Genomic DNA, 23,354 nt, shown 5'->3' with positions numbered 1-23,354 from the left:
CGCTGAGGCATATCAGGCAGCGTAAACGGCGTTGGCGGCCAAAGTCGCGCCGCAACAGCGAGACTGAGCACCTGGCCGTAGAGGCTTCCAGAAACTTATTTCTTACGATAGCATATAGCGACATCTGAGCACGCTACTGCGGTCAACCTGCATGCCAAGGGACACCGCAACGAGCGGGGGGTGTGGCGCGCACTCTGCTCGCACTCGCGGCGCGCTGAGTGGCTGGCAGGTAAGCAGGCAGGCAGGTGTGTAAGTAAGAGTATGAGTGCCGGTGACGCGAGGGCGATGAGTCACATGCAGTCTGACAAGGACTGCAAGGCTAGCTAGGCTAGGCAAAGCAAGGCAGACAAACCGGGCGGGCGACGTCTGCACGTTGGAGAAATCTCGTGCGTCGCGCGTGGCGCCACACTCCCACAGCACAGCACAGCACAGAAGCACACCTCGCACTCTCCCAGCGCGTACTCAAAACCTCAACTAGATTCCAGCGCGAGATCGCGCTGCAGCGCCACAAGCACACTCTCCCATCCCACGCCTTTCCCGCCCATTCACCAACTCGCTGTGAGGTACGGACGTTCATCATCTGATAACGCCCGGAAGCAGCCGGAAGCCCACTAGCGAATCCCGCGCGGGAGCCTGTGCTTGCGCCCCACCCAGCGGCGCGCTAAGGAAAAGCTAGGGAAAAGCTTAACTCGCGCGTCCATGTCAACGTCGCCGGCGATCGCGGGATCTTACATTTTCGCCGGGCGCGCAGAAAAACTCTTGCTGCTCGGGGGAAGCGTGGAGTTGTCGCGGACGACGGGGGATCGCGGGCGGGAAGGGGAACCGAGGGAGGGAGGTGAGGCGAGAGAGAAAAGTTTGATGGGAGTGTGAGGAGTGTGGTGCGAGAGACTGCATGAGGCGGGGCTCTGTTTGCAAGCGAATCTGCAAGACGGGGTTGTCAAGTCGCCAAGTCGTGGCTGCAAGGTCGCCAAGTCGTGGGCGCTGGTAGGCGTACGATGTGCTGTGTCCTTGCGTTAACCCTGGTGCCTGTCTGTGGCTCACCCCCCCTCCTCCACGAGCTCGTCCCAGCACTGTACGCTGTGGCTGTGTCCGCGCACCAAGACACCCCCCGGCCTGTGCAATATGATGTGCAGTCAGCAGCCACGGCGATCCGACGCCGTGCCCCACCCGTCCATCAACGTCAACGTCGAAGCCAGCCGAGCGCCTCCCGGCAGCCCCACTCACGCGCTACCCGCCGAGCATTCTGCGTCTGCGTCACATGCACATCTGCGATCGCGGTGTCGCTGACGCGCATCGCGTGATGAGACTTCCGACTTCCGCACGTTCCGGCGCTCGCGGGGTTTAAGACGTGGTGTCGGGCGCGGCGGGGAGGTGGTGGTACTGGATTTCCTGCTCTGTTCTGGCTTCGTGGTGTTGACGGCTAGGAAATTGGACGTTCCGTTGCGTTGGCTTGTTGGCTCATTGACTTGTTTGTTGCATACGACTACATGGCGCGTAGAACCACGGCGGTGGCGGCGGCGCTGCTGCTGCTCCAGCTCGGACTGGTCGCTGCGCATGGCGGCGACCACGGCGGGGGAATGGACATGGGCGCGCCGACCGCGCCGGCACCGCAGCCAGACACCGCGGCGCAGAGCTACTGGCGCCTGGCTTCCCACGTGCCGCTGATGTACTGGCACATCGCGCTCGAGATCGCAGCGTGGATCGGGGTCTTGCCTATCGGTACGCAAACGCCTCCTCTTTCAAACACCCGGTACGCCATCGCTAACACAGCCAGCGGTAATGCTCTCCATAGCGCACTCCCGCCACACCACGCTCGCGCAGGGCGTCTTCCTGCTCCTCAACGCCACCGGCCTGCTCCTTGGGACCGTGTACGCGCGCCAGACACCGGACCTGTACGCGCACAACGCGCACGGCAGGCTGGGGTGGGCCGTGAGCGTGGCCGCGGGGGCGTGGGTGGTGCTGGGGCTGGTGCGGAGGTACGTGGAGCGCAAGAGCGCTGCGTTCGAGGAGGGTGGGAACGCGTTTGGAGAGAGTGTGTTTGGAGCGAGCGAGATGGCGGCGGCGTACCAGCGCGTCAAGGAGGAAGAAGACACTCCGTACCGCTTCTCGGGCGACTCGGCGCAGGGCACGGAGCGCAGCTCGGCGTCGTTTGCGGACTCGCGGGCTAGCGAGGAGGAAGACGAGGAAGTCGGGTTGTTCCTCGGCGCTGCGCAACCGCACGACGACGACAACGACCAGCTCGCGGTCCTGGAGCACGCCAGCCTCGAGAAACGCGCGCCCGCATCGCGCCTCGGGCGCTTCTTCTCACAACTCAAGACCTTCTCACAGCTCAACACCTTCTCGCGCCGCTCCACCACACCCCTCTACATCCTCCACGTCGCACTCGAACGCACCCTCCTCGTCCTCGGCCTCGCCGCCCTGCTCTCGGGCACCGTTGTATACGGCGGCATCGCGCGCGGCCCCGCCATCTTCAACGTGATGGCGCACCTAGTCAAGGGTGGCATCTTCCTGGTCTACGGGCTGCTCACACTCGGGCGCTGGATGGGTGCGTTTGCCGAGTGGGGGTGGGCGTGGAACGTGGCGCCGGCGGGGCGGCGGCGCGCACCGTCGGCGGAGTTTGTGGAGGCAGGGGTGATCTGGGTGTACGGGTGCACGAACGTGTTTCTGGAGCACCTGGCGGCGTGGGGCGGGGCGTGGACGGCGCAGGACCTGGAGCATGTGGGGATTTCGGTGCTGTTTTTTGGGGGTGGGCTGGTGAGTTTGTCGTTCCATTGCTCGCGCGTTCCAGGCTGACTGTCTAGCTCGGTATGATTGTGGAGTCGAAGGCGGTGCGCGGGTTGCTGAACGGTTCGATTGTCGCCCCGGCGCTGTCAGACCCTGCGGCTGCGCCGCCGCGCCACTACAACGTCTCCATGAACCCGCTCCCGGCGCTGGTCATCCTCCTCCTGGGCAAGATGATGAGCGGGCACCACCAGTCGTCGATGCTGTCGGCGACGATCCACGCGCAGTGGGGCAGCATGTTCATGTTCTTCGCGCTGGCGCGGTGCCTGACATATGTGGTGCTGTACATCGCGCCGCCGACGTCGTACTTGCCGTCGCGGCCGCCGACGGAGCTGCTCGCGGCGTTCTGTCTGGTCGCAGGCGGCGTGACGTTCATGGTCAGCAACAAGGATACGGTGGCGGCGCTGGAGGCGTACGGGCTCGACGCCATGTTCACGTTTACGCTGACGGTGGGCGCGACGGCGCTGCTGCTGGCGTGGACGACGGTGGTGGTTGCGGTCAAGGGGTGGGCGGTGCGCGTCGAGAGCCGACACGCCAGGGGTCGGGGTGTGCTGGCGTGAGTTGGCGATGGTTGCAGTCAAGGGGTGACACGCCCAGGGCCGCGGTGTCTGGCGTGAGTTGGTGAGGTGGTGGCGGTCTGTTTTTCCGACTTTTGTTTTTCGGCTGCGTATACCCCGGCTTTACATGTTTGCGAGCTGGTAATGGTAATGAGACTATGACGGGACTTTATGGCTGGTAGTTATGCAGTAATGAATCAGTGGTATATTGCTTACGCTCTCTACACCCACGTCTCGACCTACGCTGCTCTCCCCCTCCCTCGCGCCGACCCCCGCGCGATGCCGCTCCCCCTCCCCCTCGTCCCGCCGCGCGTGGGAATCCCGCCTCGGCCTCGCGCGGTCGGGATGCCGCGCCCCCTGCCCGCAGGCGTCTTCTTCGGCGTCGGGGCCGGACTCGCGGCGTTCTTGAACTTGGTGGCGGCCCGGCCGCTCGGCGGGTTCTCGACAAACGACGTGTCGGTGGTGAGGAAGGTCGCGTCGCCGTCGTCGACGCCCGAGGCGCGGCGGTTCGGCAGCATCGCGGACGGATTCAGGGCGGGGTGGTTCTGCGGGCGCTGGAACGAGTCGGGGGCCGGGGCCTGAGCAGTCAGCAAGCGGCGATGCAGCGCGGCGGCGTGCGCACCTCGGGGAAGTCGACGCAGAAGGCGTTCATGTTCAGCCCGTACAGGAAGCCGGCGAAGCTCTCGCTGAAGCGCGCCAGGCTCTCGTGCATCAGCTGCAGCTGCACAAAGTTCTGCTCCAGGTCGGCCATGGCGTCGCTGAGCTCGGCGAACCCGTCCTGCAGGCCGGCGAGCGCATTGGACGACGCGGCGGTGCGCGACCGCCGGGCGCTGTCGCGGAGCGAGCTGCGCGAGGACGGGCGCAGCGGCGTGGTCGGGCGCGAGCGGGGGGAGCGCGAGCGCAGGCGCTGGGAGCGCGACGAGGGCGGCTCGCGGGTCGGCGTGGTGGAGGCCATTGGTGACGCGGGTGTGTACAGCGCTGTGTGCTGTGGCGTGGATTCAATGGCTGTCAACGGTACTGTCAGTGGTGCTGAACGGTGTCACGTGGTGCGTTGCTCGCGCTTGTTGACGCGGGGTGTTTACAGCCCTGTGGTGCTTCGTATTGTGGCGTCGAGCTGCGCTAGGATCGCAAGATCGCGCACAATGACGCCTGGGCTGCCGCACTTGCAGGGCCCAGTCGCATGCTGTCGGCCGCCGTCGTAGCCGTCGCGTGTCGAGTGCGCGCTTCGTATACAGTACGCGCGGGCTGCCACTTTCGTCCGGAGCGCTCGCAGCCCGTCTTTGCGATCCGACGGAGCCGGCCCACGGTACACACGCCGTCTGACTGCTCAGCCCCCACCCATGTCACCTCGCACTCGTCCGCTGAAGAGACTGTCACTGTCATACGTATCCTCAGCGCCGACACGCAGTAGTCGACGCTCCCCCTTTGCCCCTCCAGCACCTGCTGCCTCGGCCCCCCGCGCGAACAGACACGCTTTTCGCGAACGGGCCCCGCACAATTTCGCGCCCCATCACTTCCAGAGCGGCTCCGGGCTCTGGACTGCTTCTGTGCTCTTCGGACTTGCCATTGGCGGCGCCGTCCTGCTTCCCCTGCTGAGGAATCCCTCCGATACCCTCGACACCCCAGATTCCGCCTTTGACGTCACCACCACCGACTCGCTCCTCGTCATGGCCGCCAACACGCCCGCCGGCCGCCCCGGCACCCTCACGCCGCAGGAGGAAGAGAAGCTGCGCGAGCTGTGGCTGCTGACGCTGCGAGTCTTCGGCGTGCACAGCGCCGACGACGGGAACAACGGCGTCGAGCCCGCGCCCGCACCCGCACCCGCCGCCGCCCCCGAGAAGGAGAAGGAGAAGGAGAAGAAGAAGAGCAAACTGCACGTCTTCTCGCGCCACAAGAAGGACAAGTCCGAGCCCGACTCCGCGCCCGCAACCGGCGCCTCCACACCCGACATCGGCCGCCTGTCGCTGTCGACCGACGACGACAAGTTCGGCCAGACAGCCGACTTCAAGGCCGCCATCGCCAACATCCCGCCCGAGCACCTGCGCACCGCCTTCTGGAGTATGGTCAAGCACGACCACCCGGACGCGCTGCTGCTGCGCTTCCTGCGCGCCCGCAAGTGGGACGTCGAGAAGGCCCTGGTCATGATGGTGTCGACGATGCAGTGGCGCATGGACGACATGCACGTCGACGACCGCATCGTGCTGCAGGGCGAGCTGGGCGCGCTGGAGGCCGCCGCCGCTGCCGACGCAAAGGCCAAGAAGAACGACGAGGACTTTTTGGTCCAGCTGCGCATGGGCAAGAGCTTTTTGCACGGCACCGACGCGGCGGGCCGCCCGATGTGCATTGTGCGCGCGCGGCTGCACAAGGCGGGCGAGCAGACCGAGGAGAGCCTTGAAAGGTTCACGGTGTACACGATTGAGACGGCGCGGCTGCTGCTGCGCCCGCCGATTGACACGGCGGTGCGTGCCCCCATAAACCCTTACTACTGAAATCGCACTGTACTAACACCACCCCAGACCATCATCTTCGACATGACCGACTTCTCCATGGCCAACATGGACTACACCCCCGTCAAATTCATGATCAAATGCTTCGAAGCAAACTACCCGGAATCGCTGGGCACCGTGCTCGTCTACAAGGCGCCCTGGGTGTTCAACGCCGTCTGGAGCATCGTCCGCGGCTGGCTCGACCCGGTCGTGGCCTCCAAAGTCTCCTTTGTGAAATCCGTCTCCGAGCTCGAGAAATTCGTCCCCGCTGCACAGATCCCCAAGGAGCTCGGCGGCGCTGAGGACTGGGCGTACAGTTTCCCCGAACCCGTAGCCGGCGAGAACGACAAGATGAAGGATGTTGCGACGCGGTCGCGCATCGAGGCGGAGCGCACGGCGATTGTGGCCAAGTACGAAGAAGAGGTGCTGGCCTGGATCAAGGCCGGTACGCTGCCCGACGCGATACCCCAGCGCCGGCAAGAGCGCGATAAGCTCGCGGAGGAGCTGAGGAGGAATTACTGGGCGCTGGATCCGTATGTGCGCGCCCGCACGCTGTATGATCGCATGGGTGTTCTTGGGGAGGGGGGGCGGCTGGCGTTTTACCCGGCGGCGGGGGCGGTGCCTGGTGTCACACCGGCGGTGGGGGAGGGGACGGCGAAGGGGACGGGGCAGGTGGAGACTAGTGCCGATGATCTGGATTGAAGACCGAGAGGAAGGGGGTCTGTATGGGTGAGGGGAAATAGAGGGGGGGGGGGGCAAGTGAAGAGTATACAGGAGGAACTAATACGCGGGCTGAGTAGACTACGCATCCAAATCCACATTCAAGCAGATACGCATACCATGAGTATCACACGCGCACCCCTGCACACGCACCACGAGGCGTGTGGACCGCGATGGAGCAGACAGCACGGCATCTGGGAGCAGTGCATACATCGTCTGCGTCTGTTGTCGCTGCATGTGCTTTTGCTGCATGCACTTTTGCATTCCACGTCGTGTTTCTGCCCGCTACTGTACGCTGTATAATACACTGTATACCCTTACAACACCCTCCTTCTCTCCCTCTCTCATCACCCCTCTATCTGGTCGACTTCCCGCCTCCCTCTGGTCGACTTCCCGTCTACTCAGACTTTCTCGCCTGCTCGGCGTCCCCCATCTTCGCAGCTGCAAAGTCGGCGGCGCGCTCAGCTTTGGCGGCGGCAATGTCCGCTTCGGTCTGCGGCGGGACCAGGTTCAAGGCCGGCGAGTAGGTGATTTCGCCCCTGGCGGCGGCGGCGAGGCGCTGTTTGTGGCCTGCTTCGCCGGCGCGGCCGAGGACGCCGGCGATGACTTGGATGCAGCGGAGACTGGGGGTGTTAGTGTCACAAACAGCAATGTTTCGGGGGGGGGGACATACCTGTCGTCGTTGGCGGGGATCGGGTAGGTGACCCAGGTGGGATCGGCGTTGGTGTCAATAACACCAATGGTCGGGATATTGTTCAGCGCGCACTCGTGCAGCAGCACGTAGTTCTCCAGCGGATTGAGGCACACGACCAGGTCCGGCCGCAGCGCCGCGCGGTCCAGCAGCTGCTCCTCGAAGCCCGCCACGGGCGCGTCGAACTCGTCGACCACGCGCGTCGCGCACCGCCCCAGGATCTGCTTGCCGTTGGTGATGCTGCCCGGGATCCAGCGCTCGAACAGGTGGTAGCCGCCCGCGAGCTCGGCGGCGCGGGCGACAGCGCGGTCCTGCCCGTCGCGCGTCCCGACGAAGAGCACGATGCCCGCGCGGTACGACACGGCCTGGACGACTTTGGCGGCGCGGCGCAGGTGTGCGGCGGTGGCTTCGAGCGAGATGATGTGGATGCCCTGGCGGATGCCGTGGATGTAGCGGGCGTTGGCGGGGTTCCACAGCGACGAGGCGTGGCCCTGGTGCGCCTCCGAGGCGAGCAGCAGCTCGAGGGTGACGTCGGCGGGCGCGGGCGGGTGCGTGAGCAGCGTGTGCGGCTGGTAGTGCGGGCTGACGGCGGCGCCCAGGCCCTTGTGCTGCTGCTTCTGCGCCTGCAGCGCGTGGTACTGCTGGGCGGCGGACGCGGCGGGCGGCGACGGCGACGACGCGGGCGGCGATACAGCGGGCTCAGCGGCATCGGGGGCCTCGAGGCGTATGCCCGCCGCATACTCGCGCTGCCATTGCTCGGCAAAGGACCGCGGGAGGTCCTCGGCGATGTTGGGCGTGTGTGTCGAGTAGGCGCGGCGCGCGAGGGCGGGGGCTGGCAGGCGGTTAGCAGGCGCAGTGCAAGCAACGGATAGACGTACCTCTCCGCGCGAAGAGCCGCGGGACAATGTGTGTGCTGGCCGCCATGGTGGTTGCTGAGGGTGCGGCCGCAAAAAGTTCGGGAGTCTGCGTGCTTGGCGGCGGAACGGAGCCCCGGGGGTTGAGCGTGACCGGTGACCACGCAACAAAAAATGTACAAATCTCTTACAGAATGTTTCTGCTTACAAGATGAGATATTCTCAGCCAAATCCCATTTTTGGTTACTACAATGGCTACAAGCGTGGTGTTGAATTCTTGAGCTCGCTGTCCGCCGTTTATCTGCCCGTATCGAGCCCAGTCGGCGCTCGGCCGGGCTGCGTCATGTCGACGGGCGCAAAGTGAGCTGATCTGAGGCTGCCCTGCGCCGCCCGCCCGGCACCATGGCATTTGCATTCCGCATGCGTCAGGCCGCTTCCCCACACGCGCGCCTCGCCCATGAAATGCGCGCCTTGCCGTGAATGCGCTGCCTGCTGCCCGCTGCCCGCTATCCCGGTCGTGCCTGCGCCGTCGCGCTCTTCCCCGGCCGCTAGCGCAGCCCAAGCAGAACACCCACACCACGGCCTCGTGCAGGGTGCCGTGTACACGCCCCGCCGCCCACGCCCACGCCGCCGCCCTGCTCCCCGGCCGCGCCCACCGCTCCCCCATGACCACGACGGGCGCCCACGATGAATGGATACCCCTACTCGTCCCAGCTGGACCTGGCCGCCGACATGGGCGCCTACGGGCCTGCCGGCACCGAGGGGCAGTCGCTCGATGACATCGTCTCGCAGAACGACAAGAACCGCCGCCAGAGCGCTCCGGTCTACGCGCGCCAGCCCCAGCAGCAGCAGCAGCAGCAACAACAACACCAACAACAACACCAACAGCAGCAGCAGCAGCACCAGATGCACCTGGCCAGCCCGACGCGCACCATGTCGCTGATGAGCTTCGGCAACAACGGCGCCACCATGGACGACTTTGCCTTCGACATGACCAGCGCCGCCGGCATGGACAACATGATGCGCGCCAACGCCTTCCCGCGGCCCAACGGCGACGGCGACCTGGCCATCAAGACGCAGTTCTCCACCGCCGCCTCGCCATTCACCAGCATGGCCGCGCCGGGGTCCAGCTACGCCTCGCCCATCCACGCGACCACTGACCTGGACATGATGAGCCCGTACCCCGGCAACATGAACATGTCGCTAGACATGGACGACTCACTCAACATGATGCAGACCGACATGCACATGTTTGGAAATAATTTCAACACGCAGATGATGGAGTCGCCCGTCAACGCCAACAATGCGCCCATGAACGCCAACAACGCCAACAACACGCCCATCAACCGGGGCGAGGACTTCATCGGGCCGCTGCCTGCGCCCCAGCGAGACGGCAGCATGGTTGGCCAGCACCAGGGCCAGCACCAGGGCCAGCACCATCAAGCGCAGCACCAAAACCAGCACCAGCACCAATTCAACATGCAGTCGCAGAACCAAAATCAAACCCACAGCCACTTCACGACCCCGTCCATGAGTAATACGCCAGACGGCCGGTCGGTGCCCTCGCTCCCCAGCGGTCAGAACAGCCAGCCGGACCAGAGCCGATCCAGCAGAGAGCAGAGCCAGCAGCGCCCAGATACCAACAACAACAGCACACCGACCCAGCTGAGTCTGGCATCGCTCGAGAACCAGCGTCCGATCGCACAGAACCCGGCCCAGACTCTGTCCAACGAGAGGCTCGAAAAAATTAAAAGCTTGAAACTGCCCTGGGCAGAACCCTCGGGCGGCTTTCCCTCCTCCATGCACGCCAAACCGCACATGCAGACACAGTTCAAGAACGCCTACTCTTCGTCTGGTTTCGACATGCTGGGCGTCCTCATGCGCGTAGCCACACGGCCCGATCCGCAAATCGACATTGGGTCCGTGGACCTGTCGTGCGCCTTTGTCGTGTGCGACGCCGACATGGACGACATCCCGATTGTGTACTGCTCCGAAAACTTCGAGCGCCTCACCGGCTACACCAGGCACATGATTCTCGGGCGGAATTGCCGCTTCTTGCAGTCGCCCGACGGCAAGGTCGAAGCCGGCATCAAGCGCAACTACTGCGACGACGACTCGGTGCTCTACCTGAAGAACACCATCAGCGCCGTGACGGAAGCACAGATCAGCCTGATCAACTACAGGAGAGGAGGGCAGCCGTTCATGAATCTGCTGACCATGATTCCCATCTCGTGGGAGCCTGGTGGCAAGGTCAAATTTTTCATCGGATTCCAGGTCGATCTCGTCGAACAGCCCGGCGCCATGACAAACAAGAACGCAGGTGAGTCGTGTCTCTACTTATTTTCTAGCATGTCTGACCAAAATAGACGGATCGTATAGAGTCAATTACCAACGCGGCATGTCCATGCCAAGCTATGTCTTCAACGACGCGTCTAAGCCGCAACCGGAACAGGGTCAGACCATCTCCAAGGATGAGGTTTCGAATGTGCTTGCCTCGTACACCGGCACAGGCGACTCGGAAATCACGCGCCGCATCTGGGACAAGGTGCTGCTCGAAAACACAGACGACGTCGTGCATGTCCTGTCGCTTAAGGGGCTGTTCATGTACCTGTCGCCGTCCAGCAACCGGATACTGGAGTACGACCCGAGCGAGCTTGTGGGGACGGCTTTGTCGTCTGTCTGCCATCCCAGCGACATTGTGCCGGTGACAAGAGAACTCAAGGAGACTAGTAATGGTGGGTCTGTCAACGTCGTGTTCCGCATTCGGAGAAAGAAGAGCGGGTACATGTGGTTCGAGGGGCACGGCTCGCTGCACACCGAGCAGGGCAAGGGCCGCAAGTGTATCATCCTCGTCGGCCGCGAGCGTCCGGTGTACACACTGAGCAAGTCGATTGTCCGCGAGTCCGGCGGAATTGGCGACAACGAGCTGTGGACGAAGATGTCGACGTCGGGCATGTTCCTGTTCGTGTCGTCGAACGTGCGCCAGCTGCTGGACCGCCAGCCCGAGGAGCTTGTCGGGACGAGCATCCAGACGCTCATGCGACAGGATTCGAAGATAAGCTTTGGGCGCATTCTCGAGCTCGTGAGAGGCGGGCGGAAGGGAGAAGTCAAACACGAGATGATCAACAAGAGAGGACAGGTGCTACAGGCTTTTACTACCATCTACCCCGGCGACGCCACCGAAGGCCACAAACCGACCTTCGTCGTCGGACAGACTCGCTTGTTGAAGTACTCCAGGAACAGCAACGGCCAGCGTCCCTCGATATACCAGACCAAGGACACCAGCTCGCAGAGCGCGCTGCAGCCACGCTTCAGCAGCGCCTCGCCCATGCCGCAGTCGCTGTCCGGCGCCGGCTCGATGATCGCCTCGCCCAACCCGCACTTCAACACCACCGAAGCCAACGGCACCACCTTTGCCGGCCACGACGGCCTGACCATCGGGCACCAGGACCACAGCCTCGCCTCCGACGACAACGTCTTCGACGAGCTCAAGACGACGCGCAGCACCAGCTGGCAGTACGAGCTGCGCCAGATGGAGAAGCGCAATCGCTATCTCGCAGAGGAGGTCCAGAGCCTGCTCGCCGCCAAGAAGAAACGCAAGCGCAGAAAGGGCGCGGGGCAGCTGCAGAAGGATTGTGCGAATTGCCATACGCGCACGACGCCCGAGTGGCGTAGAGGGCCCTCTGGGAATCGCGATTTGTGCAATTCGTGCGGGCTGCGCTGGGCTAAGCAGGTACGTCCTGTTGATACTCCACCCTGATACTCAAACGCATACTAACGTGTCCACAGCAAGGGCGCGTCTCCCCCCGCACCTCCTCCGCCGCCTCCGACAAGAGCAAGAAGAGCAACACCTCGCCCCTGCACACCGTGCAGACCCAGTCCAGCATCCCCGATCCGCCGTCCGCGAGCCAGGCGGGCCTTGCAGGCCAGTCCGGTCTCGCCGGCCAGAGCCAGCCGGGCTCGAAACGCACGCCCGAGCACGCGGGCATCGAGGACAGAAGCGGCGTCAAGCATGCCAGGCCCGAGGGCGCGCTGGGGTTCGCGGTGCCGGAGAAGATCGAGGAGGAGTGAGCACGTCACTACTCTGCCTGCCTTCTGTTTTGCGTTTTCCGTTTGACGATACCCCTGCCCTTGCAAATCTTCTTCTTCTCTATAACGCACTTTTCTTTTTTCTTGGTTTTCTTCTTTCGTTTCTTCGCTTCTGTCACCTCCCCCCCTGGCACTCACGGCTCTCGCGTGGGGCTGCTGGCGAGGCGGGGTTTTGGTTGGTTTGCTGGTGCTGGTGCTGGTGCTGTTGTTCGGGTGCGCGGTTGCGTGGTTGCGTGGTGCGCATGGATGGATGGAGTTGGCGAGGCGCGGATATTTTTGATATTGCTACAGCTACGACGACGCCGGACACGAGAGCTGTGGATGCGATGTGGAGGCGGTGGACGCACGTTGGATAGGATAGCACGGGACGCGACGGCTCGGGAGGAGACGCGATGGATGCTGTAGACGCGGATGCGGATGCGGGTGCGGATGCGTCCCCTCATTGCGGGGGGATTGTATATATATATATAGATGTTATCAAGCGGCTTACACATTACTGCACACTGTACTACCACTGCACTTCAATCCACTTTACTGCACTTTACTACACCTCACTATTACTGCCACTGCTACCGCGACCTGTACCTAGACCTGGACCTAGTACTACTAGTGTAGGTCGGGTCTAGGTAGGTTAGGCGTATATTATATAATATACTCTTACTCTAACCTACGTCTGTGTAGACTGTGCCCTAAACCTGCCCTACCTTAGGTACCCTATACCTGTTCACCAGCGTAGCCATTGGTACACGTGATACTCACGTCGCACTTCCTCAATGCTATGTAAGTCCTCGCGAACTGGCGCTGGGCTTCTCACTAGAGTGGTATGATGTCGTACTAGTATTCTCCATCACATCTGCGCGCAGGGCATCATATCTTTCGTCAGCAAGAGCTGCGAAGCGGTGAACCTTCATACGGTCTATGTTTGCTTTCGATGTTGGTGTTTCTCCGGTGCATTCGCAGGGTAAACGGCTGAAGCATTTCCATAGGATCTCTTGCCTCGTGAACAAAACCAGGTGAGGGGATATGATTAGTTCCTGGAAGCACCATGCACGCGTCAACAACGGTGCTTCTGGAGGAAGCTGGCACCAATCATGGAACGGCAGCATGCGCTCACGGGTGTAGCTGAATCTGTTGGCCATCAAGAGCAAAGGTGTTGGGGAAAGCGGCTTGTGTGACGGCTCCTTTTGAGTATAACCCCACCGAGCCGTCTTCAGCGTGTACACTTACCAGGGTGACATGGACATTGTTGTACACAGAGAACATCATAGAAGCTTCGCGAAGCCAATCGTGCCTGTCGTCTTGCACGATACACATGGAGTTGATCCAGATGAAGTCAATACCGAGCCGTCTGACGAAGTCCACTGCGTCTTGGAAGGTCTGTGTCAAACGATCCCATGAGATCATGACTAGTTGCTGGGGCAGATTTGTTTGCTTCGTCACGCAAAGTATAGAAAATTTCCCCAGCAGTGGCTCAGCGCGACTTATCTAGTCGACGATGGTAGACTCTTGGTCTCAACCAGCTAAATGTCTTCGATCCTTGAAAAGAGTTGGACACGGAGAAGTTTCGTGGGTACAAAGTTGCCGCCGCTGCTTTCGCAATGCTCGTGCGATCTCAGACAGGCATCGATCCGTGCCTGCACCCACGAAAACGCGTCATCCGAAGACATATCGCCAGACACCCCGGGACGGTGCGGCACATAGGGTAGCGAGGAGGATTATTCGCCATCAGCGGTCGCAAGCGTGCCCGTATGCCCGCATTCGTTTCCCACTTTCCTCTCCTTTTTCCTTCAGTTGTAGACATTCTTCGTCACCGATTACGTTCACGCCTGCCCGACCCAGAAAGGCCTAGCTCTCGAGAAAGCCGGATAGTAACGAGTAGCAGAAACAGTCGTAGGAAATATCTGTTCCGAACTTCGTGACAGAGATGGGCTCATATCGGCAATCATCGTCGTCTTGGTTGCGCAGCTGATTGAATTTGCCGGACCAAAGACATCGCTTACATTTCTTTTGATTGTTGGATCGGAGGCTCAGTTTTTGAAAGAAATGCATGATTTGAGTAAACCTTCATCATGGATAAATTGCCTATGCAATATCTCAAATATCTCCGATTTGCTGCATTGTCTAGCTCAGCGGATCTAGGGCAACAAGATTCAAGTTCACGCATTCAATATACGCGCGCTCCTTTCTGATACAACGCTATCTATAACTCGACCGCTAAAGGTAGGTAGACTCAGGCGTGTAGCATTTGCTGTTGTGTGATGACGACTAAAGCATAAGTAGACTCTGTGTAATTCTTACGCAACATAACTAGATCAACATCAATGTAGCTCAGACTCTTTGTAAAAACTTAAAATTGATTTCTATAAAGCTACAGAGGCAACAACTTCCATTCTCACAATTGAGGAAAATGCCATTTCTGTAGAAATAGTGTTCATACGCCAACACAGACATTTGTGCGGGCCCACATAGTCTGGCAATTTGATCCTACGCCTGTGTTCCACATGACAAAGTCTGCAAGCGTGATCTTCTGGTAGCTAATAATCTGGCTGCTGCATTTCTTCACCGCGGATCTGACAAGCGCCAACAGTAAATTCTCATCCGCTCCCAGTACCGAAGCATGATTGTCTAGGCAGGTGACATTGCAGAAGCTCGGCACTTGGCATGCGCTTAGGTACCTAGGTAAATTGGGAACCGGCGTCCAATTCTACCGTACTCCCTTGTACGGGGCAATCGCCCGTTTCCTAAGCAAACTATCCTCGGCATCCTTCGGTTCCTGTAAACTCATTGTTCGAATGACAGGCCTAGACAAATTGGGACGATCAAGGGACCGTGCGGCTGCTGCATACCTGATAGCCACATGAAAAAGATGCTACATAGATCTACAATACCATGTAACATGATAAGAGGTACGAATAGCATTGCTCTTGCATCCACTCACTTTCCTTAAATCTGCCGTCAGTTTTTCGCCTCCGGCGTCACTGATGATGCGTTCAATCTTTCTGTCCTTCGTTTTGTCCGCTTCCGCCTACGGTGATCACCACGCACATGGCCACCATCACTCTCGTTTCTTCGCGCGTCAAGCTGCGTCCGGTTTTGTCCTGGCAGAGAAAGGGAGCCTTGCTAGCTATAAGCTTAGCTCTACCTGCGAGCAGGTGGTTTACCAGACATTGGCGTGCGATAGCTATGTTGCTTCATTGAGTACCCCAAGATACCATGGCAGCCTTGGTGACAACGAGTTCACCGCGGAAGTCTGCGCTGCTGGCTGCGGTACTTCTCTCGCCAATATGCACCGGAGGATCCTCGGCGCATGTGTATCCACCCCCGAGCTTTTCTCTGGATATCCAGTGCTCGCGCTGGTAGACAGTGTTTGGAGTGGCTGGAATGAGACTTGCCTCGAAGACACGACAACCGGGAAGAACTGCAATGGTAGGTGGTACCATAGGAAGCATTAAGACATGTCAATTGTATTGACTGACTCTCCAACACAGATGTCATTGATGCATGGACCCCAGTCGATGAGTTGACCGACATGCCAAAGGAGCAGATGTGCTCTAATTGCTACAAAGCCAAATACCAAGCCATGCAGCAGAACCCATATGGTGTCTACGATAATCAGACCTGGAAGCCTCGCTATGATCTGATCACAAAGAGTAAGCACTCAGATATTCACAAACTAGCTTTTGCTTACTCACTCGAAGCATGTGGACTTTCAGGGGTGACCTCCAACCCGACACCTTGGCCTATCCAACTGAACACCACGGAGCCACCAGCAACACTTTGCAGCGGCAGGAAGTATATCACACGAACTGGAGATACATGCGACTTGATCGCGCAGAGTAACAGAATATCCGCTGGAACACTGTTCTACGACAATCCCCTGTTGGTTGGTTGTTCGAACCTCAAAGCTGGCACAGAGCTCTGTTTGCCAACCCAGTGCAAAAGTTTGCACCAAATCAAGGAAAGCGATCAATGCGTAGACGTCGCGTTTGCAGCCGGCATTTCATGGCAACAGCTTGTGGAGTGGAACGGTATGGTGGATTGCTCTGGCGCAGACATGCGCGGCGAGGGTTTGGATTGGGGCTCTTACGTCTGCGTTTCACCCCCCGGCGGCACATTCACTACCCCTCCTGCGAACAAGACGGATGGCGGGGTCGGAGGACCAGGCAGTACTGGTGATGGGTATGGCAAAGAGCTAGTCGATGTACCCGCAGGTGCGAGTCTTGCGCCGCAGACCACTACAAAGTGTGGAGGGTACTACACTGTCAAGACTGGAGATACCTGCTTGTCAATACTGGTCACAGGCAATGGCTCGGCTGATTTGTTCATCGCAGCCAATCCATGGCTTCGGAGCTCCCAACTCTGCGACTCTAGATTGATCGTTGGCCGCACGTACTGTCTTCTTCCCCTTAAGGACTTCGACAAAGCTACCCCGAAGACAACACGAACTCTTTCCTTGAGATAGCTCGTATTGACCAACAAAAGCTTCTGACTCTCAATTCGTGCACTGATGGGTACTGGCAGAAGGGCTATCGTGATGAAGGTTGCGAGTGTAATACTATCTCTATGTTTGCATTACCCGTTATGACCCATGCACCAATCAGCAACCTATAAGAAAGCACTTACCGTGAACATTAAAGATCAGTCCCAGTCAACTCGTCGCCTCCCCAGAGGCCACAGTAGACCTTGATCACCATAAATACGCTACGTTGTTCTCGTTGGAAACATCTCGCGCTTCTTTAGCGTCATGTCCTGCTTTCAGCCCAAGCTTGCCTGTCTCATCGATGTAATAGCCTTTGATATCGATCAGTTTAGCTGCGCTTTGACCGTCTCCATTCACAGCGCTCATGTCTGCTCCGCGTTCCAGCAGGCAATTGATAGTCTGTTCCTCATTTCCCAAAAACTGAGTATACGTTCGGTAAGTTGAGGCACTGAGTAAAGGAGTCGCTCCACTTCCATCTTTTGCTTCCAGGTCTGCGCCATGATCAAGGAGTTTTGAAACCACACCAGTGCGCCCGGCAGAACTTGCTGTGTGAAGAGGGGTCTGGCCATACTTGTTCCTCGAGGCCGTATTGGCGCCAGAAGTAAGTAACAAGCTCACGATCTCGGGCCTTGTCACTGCGTGTAAAGGCGTGTTCTCGGCGTCGTCTATAACTTCCAGACTCCCGCCTAGACGCTGGAAGCGATACACCATCTCTTCGGTGGCATCTGGGCGGATCAGGACTTGGAAGAGCGGAGTCCGCCCCATCCAATTTGGTACACTGACGTCAGCGCCTTGTCCGAGCAGATAGTCGATCAACTCTGGAGGCGGGTATTGTAGCTGCACAGCGAAGTACAGCGGTGTGCGTACGCTCCACGGGTCAACAGCATTGACGGATGCCCCGGCGGCGACTAGTATCTGAATGATATGCATCGCGACGTTCCAGTCCTTTCCAGCCTCCGTCTCCATCAATTGGTCGTGCACGTCCTCTTGCTGGAAAACAGCCAGCAGCGCCGCATCCAAAACACTCCGCTTATTGGTATCAATCGTATTTTCATCGTAATCCAGCTTCTTCATCAGGTATTGCACCATTTCTAAGGACCAGGTGTGCACGGCTGCAGGCAGTATGCGTTCAAACGCCTGTACTCTGGACGCATCTGTAAAGTCGTAGCTCATCGTTCCAACCAGCAGTCGGACCATGTCCATATTCTCACTGACTACCGCGAAGTAAAGGGCATCACAGGAAATACCTACTTTGCACGCAATGAGCACTTCCATGACCGCAACCCTTTCGAAGCGCGTGGCGCAAAGCGCAGCATCGTCGCCATCACGGCCGTCGGAACCTCCTAGACCGCGCAGATTTGGGTTCGCTCCGCGCGTAAGGAGAAATCGCACGGCTTCCGGATTGTTTGCTATGATTGCGTAGTGGAGGGCGGAATTATCCCTCTCGCAGCGAGTGTCGATGTCGTGTCCAGTATCGAGCAAGCGGCAAAGTTCGGCCACGTCGCCTCGCGCAGCGGCACGGTGCATGGAAACATCGATTCGGCCGCCGTGGTCTCCAATACCCAACCAGGTTGTACGACTCAGGACAGGGTTTTCCCAGAATACAATCGCGTCTGGTTGTGTTTGCATTAGATTAGTATAGATAAGATGTAGTAACGTACCCCACAGGCGAGCGGATCAACGGGCGAGCGAATCACTTTTGCCAAGCCCCCACCAAAGTATCCTCTATATACCAATGCCTCAACAACAACCTAATCTTAACGCGTTAAAGGAAGCTTAAATACAGCTTGCGCTTTAAGCTCTTAAATAAGACGCGAAACTCTTACAGCGACGCGCTGCAGCTATCTATAACGTTCCTTAAGCTACACTAAGCTATTAACTTACTAGACAACCTTCATAAGGTGATACTATGCCTAACTTATGAGGGCTAGATAATCTAGAGGAGCAGGTGATTGTTAATTACATACTTAAGCTAGATAAGCGAGGATTTGGCCCTTGGCTGGCAGATGTGGCTGCAATAGCTAATTCTCTGCGCGCAGAGCGCAATCTAGGCCCTATTAGCACAAACTAGCCTAGTATATTTATAAAGCGTTAACTAGAGCTTAAAGTGAAGTTTAATTGCAGGTATAACTATAAGCAAGCCCTCTGCGAGGATTCTAGGGTTGTATAGGGCTAGTTTTCCCTAGTGCAAAATATAAAAGCTAAGTATAGTATCCTAGATAATAATATATATAACTTTAATAAGATAGGCTTTATAATAGGCTAGATCTCCTAGGGGGTAGTTATTATAGCTTTAGAGAGATAAGGAAGGCTAAAGGCAGTCTAGCTAGGTAACTAGGAGTAGATAATAGTTATATAGGGTATTAATGCTAAAGGATAGGCTATTCTACTCTTTATTATCTTTAAGGCGCGCTACTACCTCTCTAGCTAGTATAAGGAGGAAGACCTGCCCTAGGATTAGGTTATTATAGTCTCTAGTAATAGCTAGACTACTAATAAGCTTAGTTTTAAGTAGTTAAAGTACTTTAACGCGTATATAAAGGAGCGTACTGCTAGTACCTACTAACTACTAGTTATTAATAGCTATAAGAGCTATAAATTACTCTAATTCTAGAAATACTATAAGGATAATAAGATTATTACTCTATATATGTCTCTATACTTATTGCACCTTCTATAGCTACTTAATATAGGCTGTTTTGCCCCTTTAAAGATAGTATATAGGCGCTAAGCTAAATTGCTTATACGCAACTAAATTAGCTATATTATAAAGACTAAGTTCCTACTATGCTTTAAAGCAGCCTATAATGCAGTGTTTACCTCTAGCAATATCTAAGGAGAGTTTTAAGGTGCTAGATTAGTCCCCTTTAACCTAGAATAGGTTATATTAGCCCTTAATATAAAGCTTTAGACTCTATTACTACTACTCCCTACTAATAATATACTCTAGTAGTTATAAACCTCTAGCAACACCCTAGAATTTAGGTTATAATTAACTCTAATTTAAGAGAAGTATAAGAGGTAGTAGAGTAGCTTACTAAATTCTATTCTAAGCGCGCTTAAGTACTATATAAAGGGGGGAGCAATCTTATCCTATAAGCTAGTTTTAGCTTAATAGGAAATTAAGGAGCTTTAAGCAGCTAATAAGGCTGCTATGCAATAAAAATTATATAAAAGAAAGTAAGTTTAGAAGGAAGGGACCCTAATAGTTAAAGATAGGCAGTAGCTAGCAGCTCTAAAGGAGTTTAGGGCGCGTAGTAATAGGAAGAGAGCAAAGAAGTAGGTGCGCACTTAAGAGGGCAAGCTAACCTAATAGTGCTATAGAAGGTATAATTAAATAGGACATAACGCGTAAATATGCAAGATTAATATAGAAGAGGTCTCTAAATAATATTCTAGCCTGTACTATACTATATAGGACTAAAGTATAGTATTTTAGGCTATAATAGGTTAAGTTTTAGTAGGAGCTTAGCAAAAGTAATTTGCTTGCCTATTAATCTACTTACCTATAGAGTATGTTAATTCTTTAAACTACTTATTAATAAGTAGTAGTTTACTAATATATATTATAGGTAAGTAGCGCATATAGGTAAATAGTATACTTTTACTAAGACTCTCCCCTATTATACTATATTATAGCCTAAAATACTATAAATTAGTGCTATATAAGACAAAACAAGCTATAATATTACTTAGAGACCTTTTCTACTCTATTCTTACACGTTTATATATTATACCTACTCTCTCTATATTTTCTATAGTATTGTTAGGATAATTTACCTTCTTTAGTATATATCTATATCTTTCTCTTCTTTCTATTACTATATGCGCTAAACTCTAATAGAGTAGTCTACTACTAGCTCTCTTTAACTATAAGGCTTCCTTCTATCTAGATATGCCTTCTTTTATATAATTTATATTCTATAGCAGCTACTAGAGCTATATAAAGTATAATATTCTCTTATTATGCTAAAGTTAGCTTATATATAATAATTACTACTCTCTTTAAGACTTTTTTAAATACTTTAACTATAGAGGTATTAAAGTTATACTTTAAGTAAAGCTTATAAGTACTATTTAATTAGTTCTTAGAGATAAATACTATTAGGGAAACTAAAGAGGTCTTGCGCTAAGGAGTATAGATATAATCTATCTATCTTAAGGGCAAGAGATAATAATAAGTAGTATAGAGTAGATATTATAATCTTAAAAGGAACATATAGAGTTAGCAGCTTATAACTAGCAGAATATAATAGATTAACGCTATAAGGATTAAGTAATTATATAATATTCTATAGTTCTTATAAAGAGTCTTATACTAAGACTATAAGATAAGTATAGAATACCTTCTATACTTCCTATAAATATTCTATAGTTCTTATAAGGCCCTCTATAGAAAACTATAAGACTATATAGAATATATAGAATACTCTTTAGTATATAGTAAGCAGGAATATAACCCTTATAGTTTATATTTAACCTAAGTATTAATCTATAATATTAGATCTTAACTTAACCTTTAAGCTAGATAGTCTACTCTATACTACTTATTAATACCTCTTGCCCTTAAGATAGATAGATTATATCTATACTCCTTAGTGCAAGACCTCTTTAGTTTCCCTAATAGTATTTATCTCTAAGAACTAATTAAATAGTGCTTATAAGCTTTACTTAAAGTATAACCTTAATAGTAGACTATCTAGCTTAAAGGTTAAGTTAAGATCTAATATTATAGATTAATACTTAGGTTAAATATAAACTATAAAGGTTATATTCCTACTTACTATATACTATAGAGAATATAGTAGCTTACTAGGCTTAATATAAGCTATATAAGCTAGGCTTACTAAGCTTAATATAAGCTATATAAGCTCTATATAAGACCTACTTTAGCTTAACTACTAAGGAGTAAGCTTATTATATAACTTATAATAAAACTATACTATATAGAATAGCCTATATAATATTATACTAAGTATATTAGTATTTACTAGGTATTAGCATCTAGTTAGTTATAAAAGGTAGATTATAATATTTACTTCCCTCTCTCTTAGATTTATTCTAAATCTATTAGCTATTCTTTATAAGCTTACTCTACTACTACCTTTAGTACCTATAGTAGTATTATATCTTCTATATTCTAAAAGTAACTCTACTTAAGCATTAAAATCTATTAATAAAATACTATTACTTCTATTTCCTATAATTATTACTTTACTTCTAGTTATAATTATTTTATTATACCTTCTACTAATAACTACTTAAAATACTCTAAGTATATATATATTAGTTATCTAACGTGCTTACTGGGTTCGTGGGCCACCTGGTCTAGTGGGCCACTTTTGCCAAGACCCTCCCCCATCACACCCTACTTTGGCCTGCATTGGCCCAATCTAGCTCTATACAAGATAAAACAAGCTGTAATATTACTCAGAGACTACTTCTACATCATTCTTGCATGTTCGCGCGTTGTGCCCTGTCTCTCCGCACGTTCCACAGCGTCGTTGGGATGGTTCACCTCCTTTACCCTGCACCTGCTTCTTGCCCTTCTTTCCATCACCACGCGACCTGAACTCCTTTAGGGCAGTCAATCGCTGTGCCTCTTCAACTGTAACACTTCCCTCTGTCTGTATTCGCTTTCTTTTATGTGATTTGCGCTCTGTAGCAGCTGCTAGAGCCTCTTGAAGCTGGGCACGCTCTTTTCTTAGCAAAGCCAGTTCGTACGCTACCTGTGTCCCCCCCTTTGCGTAGCTCTCAAGCGCGCCATAGATAGAGATTGGTGAGCTGCCCTGGTGATTCTTAAACTTCTCTCGAATCAGAGTCGATTGCGACTCAAATTCCACAAGGTTCTTTGGGGTTTGAGACTGCCAGGGCTCGTCGTTGGTGGGCAACTGGGGTGAAGGGGTCCGCAGCTTCACATTAAGGGTTGATATGACCCTTTCTGGGTCAAAGGGGACCAGTCCGGCCCCTCGGAACCCTCCCTGGATGTTGCTGGGAGTAATAGTCGCATTATAGGCTGCTCTGAAGCATACCAGGAACGTCTGCTTGTCTATGTGGTTGATCCGGTTGCGCAAGAGCTTGTTGACCTGATGCCCATACTCCAGCTTCAAAGGGGCAAAACAACCCACGTCAAGCGGCTGGAGAAGGTGCGATGAGTGAGCAGGCATAGTAAGGGTGATAATCTTGCTGTTCTTGCTGTACTGGAGGAATGCTGCTGACTGGTGGCTCTCGTGGCCATCTATAAGTAGCAGACGGTGGGTCCCAACAGTACGCGCCTTAGTATGCCTGTCAAAGTGCTTCAACCAGTCAACACCAAGCTCATTGTTGGTCCAGCCGTTTCTAGAGACCCCAATTACCCAGTCTAGGGGCAGATCTTCGTCCTTGTACCAGTTGGAGAGGTGTTTCTTGCCTTTGAAGATAATAAAGGGTGGAATAGCCCATCCTGCAGCATTCACGCCCAAGATTAACGTAGCCCACTCTTTACTGCCTGGCTGGACTTGCTTTGCTCGTCCTGGGTTCTCTGCGTCTGCAACAACTGCTCCAGGGGTAATCTGGCCCATAGCAAAGCCAGTCTCGTCGAAGTTGTACGTGTCTTCGTCCACGATGCCGTACTTAGCTTTAACATTGGCTACCAGGCTGAACCAGCCTTGTATTATCTCAGGATCCTCGCAGAGGGCTCTCTTGTAGTCGTACTTG

At 54.7% G+C, this 23,354-nt stretch overlaps 8 protein-coding genes across 8 annotated transcripts; 4 read left to right on the top strand and 4 right to left on the bottom strand.

Moving 5' to 3' along the window:
- Positions 1 to 1,487: 1,487 nt before the first annotated feature.
- Positions 1,488 to 3,341, top strand: C7974DRAFT_306914 (uncharacterized protein; the record flags this gene model as incomplete). The annotated part of the gene is made up of 3 exons (XM_046138105.1): positions 1,488 to 1,719; positions 1,775 to 2,754; positions 2,802 to 3,341. The coding sequence occupies 3 exons, from the start codon at positions 1,488 to 1,490 to the stop codon at positions 3,339 to 3,341; spliced, it is 1,752 nt and encodes a 583-aa protein (XP_045999029.1).
- Positions 3,342 to 3,392: 51 nt separating this feature from the next.
- Positions 3,393 to 4,293, bottom strand: C7974DRAFT_450884 (DASH complex subunit Dam1-domain-containing protein; the record flags this gene model as incomplete). Its single annotated transcript, XM_046145761.1, has 2 exons — positions 3,393 to 3,916; positions 3,961 to 4,293. 2 exons carry the CDS (start codon positions 4,291 to 4,293, stop codon positions 3,578 to 3,580), a joined length of 672 nt encoding a protein of 223 aa, XP_045999028.1. The 3' UTR covers positions 3,393 to 3,577.
- C7974DRAFT_332469 (uncharacterized protein) lies at positions 4,196 to 6,528 on the top strand (the record flags this gene model as incomplete). Its single annotated transcript, XM_046139114.1, has 2 exons — positions 4,196 to 5,797; positions 5,855 to 6,528. The coding sequence occupies exons 1-2, from the start codon at positions 4,679 to 4,681 to the stop codon at positions 6,524 to 6,526; spliced, it is 1,791 nt and encodes a 596-aa protein (XP_045999027.1). The 5' UTR covers positions 4,196 to 4,678.
- A 69-nt stretch (positions 6,529 to 6,597) lies between these two features.
- On the bottom strand, positions 6,598 to 8,351 carry C7974DRAFT_332466 (37S ribosomal protein MRP4, mitochondrial precursor). Its single transcript, XM_046139113.1, has 3 exons — positions 8,114 to 8,351; positions 7,218 to 8,067; positions 6,598 to 7,167 (listed from the first exon to the last, which is right to left on the bottom strand). Exons 1-3 carry the CDS (start codon positions 8,157 to 8,159, stop codon positions 6,942 to 6,944), a joined length of 1,122 nt encoding a protein of 373 aa, XP_045999026.1. The 5' UTR covers positions 8,160 to 8,351; the 3' UTR covers positions 6,598 to 6,941.
- Positions 8,352 to 8,698: 347 nt separating this feature from the next.
- Positions 8,699 to 12,236, top strand: C7974DRAFT_148681 (white collar-1). The gene is made up of 3 exons (XM_046135726.1): positions 8,699 to 10,409; positions 10,456 to 11,822; positions 11,879 to 12,236. Exons 1-3 carry the CDS (start codon positions 8,777 to 8,779, stop codon positions 12,158 to 12,160), a joined length of 3,282 nt encoding a protein of 1,093 aa, XP_045999025.1. The 5' UTR covers positions 8,699 to 8,776; the 3' UTR covers positions 12,161 to 12,236.
- A 1,169-nt stretch (positions 12,237 to 13,405) lies between these two features.
- Positions 13,406 to 13,585, bottom strand: C7974DRAFT_285914 (uncharacterized protein; the record flags this gene model as incomplete). The annotated part of the gene is made up of 1 exon (XM_046137624.1): positions 13,406 to 13,585. A coding segment is annotated over one exon (180 nt), but the record flags the coding sequence as incomplete, so codon positions are not given.
- A 1,485-nt stretch (positions 13,586 to 15,070) lies between these two features.
- On the top strand, positions 15,071 to 16,753 carry C7974DRAFT_148661 (uncharacterized protein). The gene is made up of 3 exons (XM_046135725.1): positions 15,071 to 15,604; positions 15,667 to 15,828; positions 15,877 to 16,753. The coding sequence occupies exons 1-3, from the start codon at positions 15,160 to 15,162 to the stop codon at positions 16,638 to 16,640; spliced, it is 1,371 nt and encodes a 456-aa protein (XP_045999023.1). The 5' UTR covers positions 15,071 to 15,159; the 3' UTR covers positions 16,641 to 16,753.
- C7974DRAFT_148657 (ankyrin repeat-containing domain protein) lies at positions 16,753 to 18,300 on the bottom strand. The gene has a single exon (XM_046135724.1). It carries the CDS (start codon positions 18,285 to 18,287, stop codon positions 16,866 to 16,868), a length of 1,422 nt encoding a protein of 473 aa, XP_045999022.1. The 5' UTR covers positions 18,288 to 18,300; the 3' UTR covers positions 16,753 to 16,865.
- Between the last annotated feature and the right edge of the window lie 5,054 nt (positions 18,301 to 23,354).

The sequence above is a fragment of the Boeremia exigua genome (assembly GCF_020726555.1).
Source record: "Boeremia exigua strain MPI-SDFR-AT-0100 chromosome Unknown C7974scaffold_4, whole genome shotgun sequence".
Lineage (NCBI taxonomy): Eukaryota > Fungi > Ascomycota > Dothideomycetes > Pleosporales > Didymellaceae > Boeremia > Boeremia exigua.
The sequence above is the reverse complement of the archived record's forward strand: the minus strand, read 5'-3'. Positions and strand labels throughout refer to the sequence as shown.

Excerpts from the sequence above, each read along its gene's own strand:
- C7974DRAFT_332466 (XM_046139113.1), bottom strand. The coding sequence starts at position 8,159 with ATGGCGGCCAGCACACACATTGTCCCGCGGCTCTTCGCGCGGAGAG. Across the intron at positions 8,068-8,113 it reads GCGGCTCTTCGCGCGGAGAG|CCCCCGCCCTCGCGCGCCGC; the intron begins GTACGTCTATCC and ends ACCGCCTGCCAG. Across the intron at positions 7,168-7,217 it reads ATCCCCGCCAACGACGACAG|TCTCCGCTGCATCCAAGTCA; the intron begins GTATGTCCCCCC and ends TAACACCCCCAG.
- C7974DRAFT_148681 (XM_046135726.1), top strand. The coding sequence starts at position 8,777 with ATGAATGGATACCCCTACTCGTCCCAGCTGGACCTGGCCGCCGACATG. Across the intron at positions 10,410-10,455 it reads CATGACAAACAAGAACGCAG|ACGGATCGTATAGAGTCAAT; the intron begins GTGAGTCGTGTC and ends TGACCAAAATAG. Across the intron at positions 11,823-11,878 it reads GGCTGCGCTGGGCTAAGCAG|CAAGGGCGCGTCTCCCCCCG; the intron begins GTACGTCCTGTT and ends ACGTGTCCACAG.
- C7974DRAFT_148661 (XM_046135725.1), top strand. The coding sequence starts at position 15,160 with ATGATGCGTTCAATCTTTCTGTCCTTCGTTTTGTCCGCTTCCGCCTAC. Across the intron at positions 15,605-15,666 it reads AACCGGGAAGAACTGCAATG|ATGTCATTGATGCATGGACC; the intron begins GTAGGTGGTACC and ends TCTCCAACACAG. Across the intron at positions 15,829-15,876 it reads CTATGATCTGATCACAAAGA|CATGTGGACTTTCAGGGGTG; the intron begins GTAAGCACTCAG and ends ACTCACTCGAAG.
- C7974DRAFT_148657 (XM_046135724.1), bottom strand. The coding sequence starts at position 18,287 with ATGCAAACACAACCAGACGCGATTGTATTCTGGGAAAACCCTGTCCTG.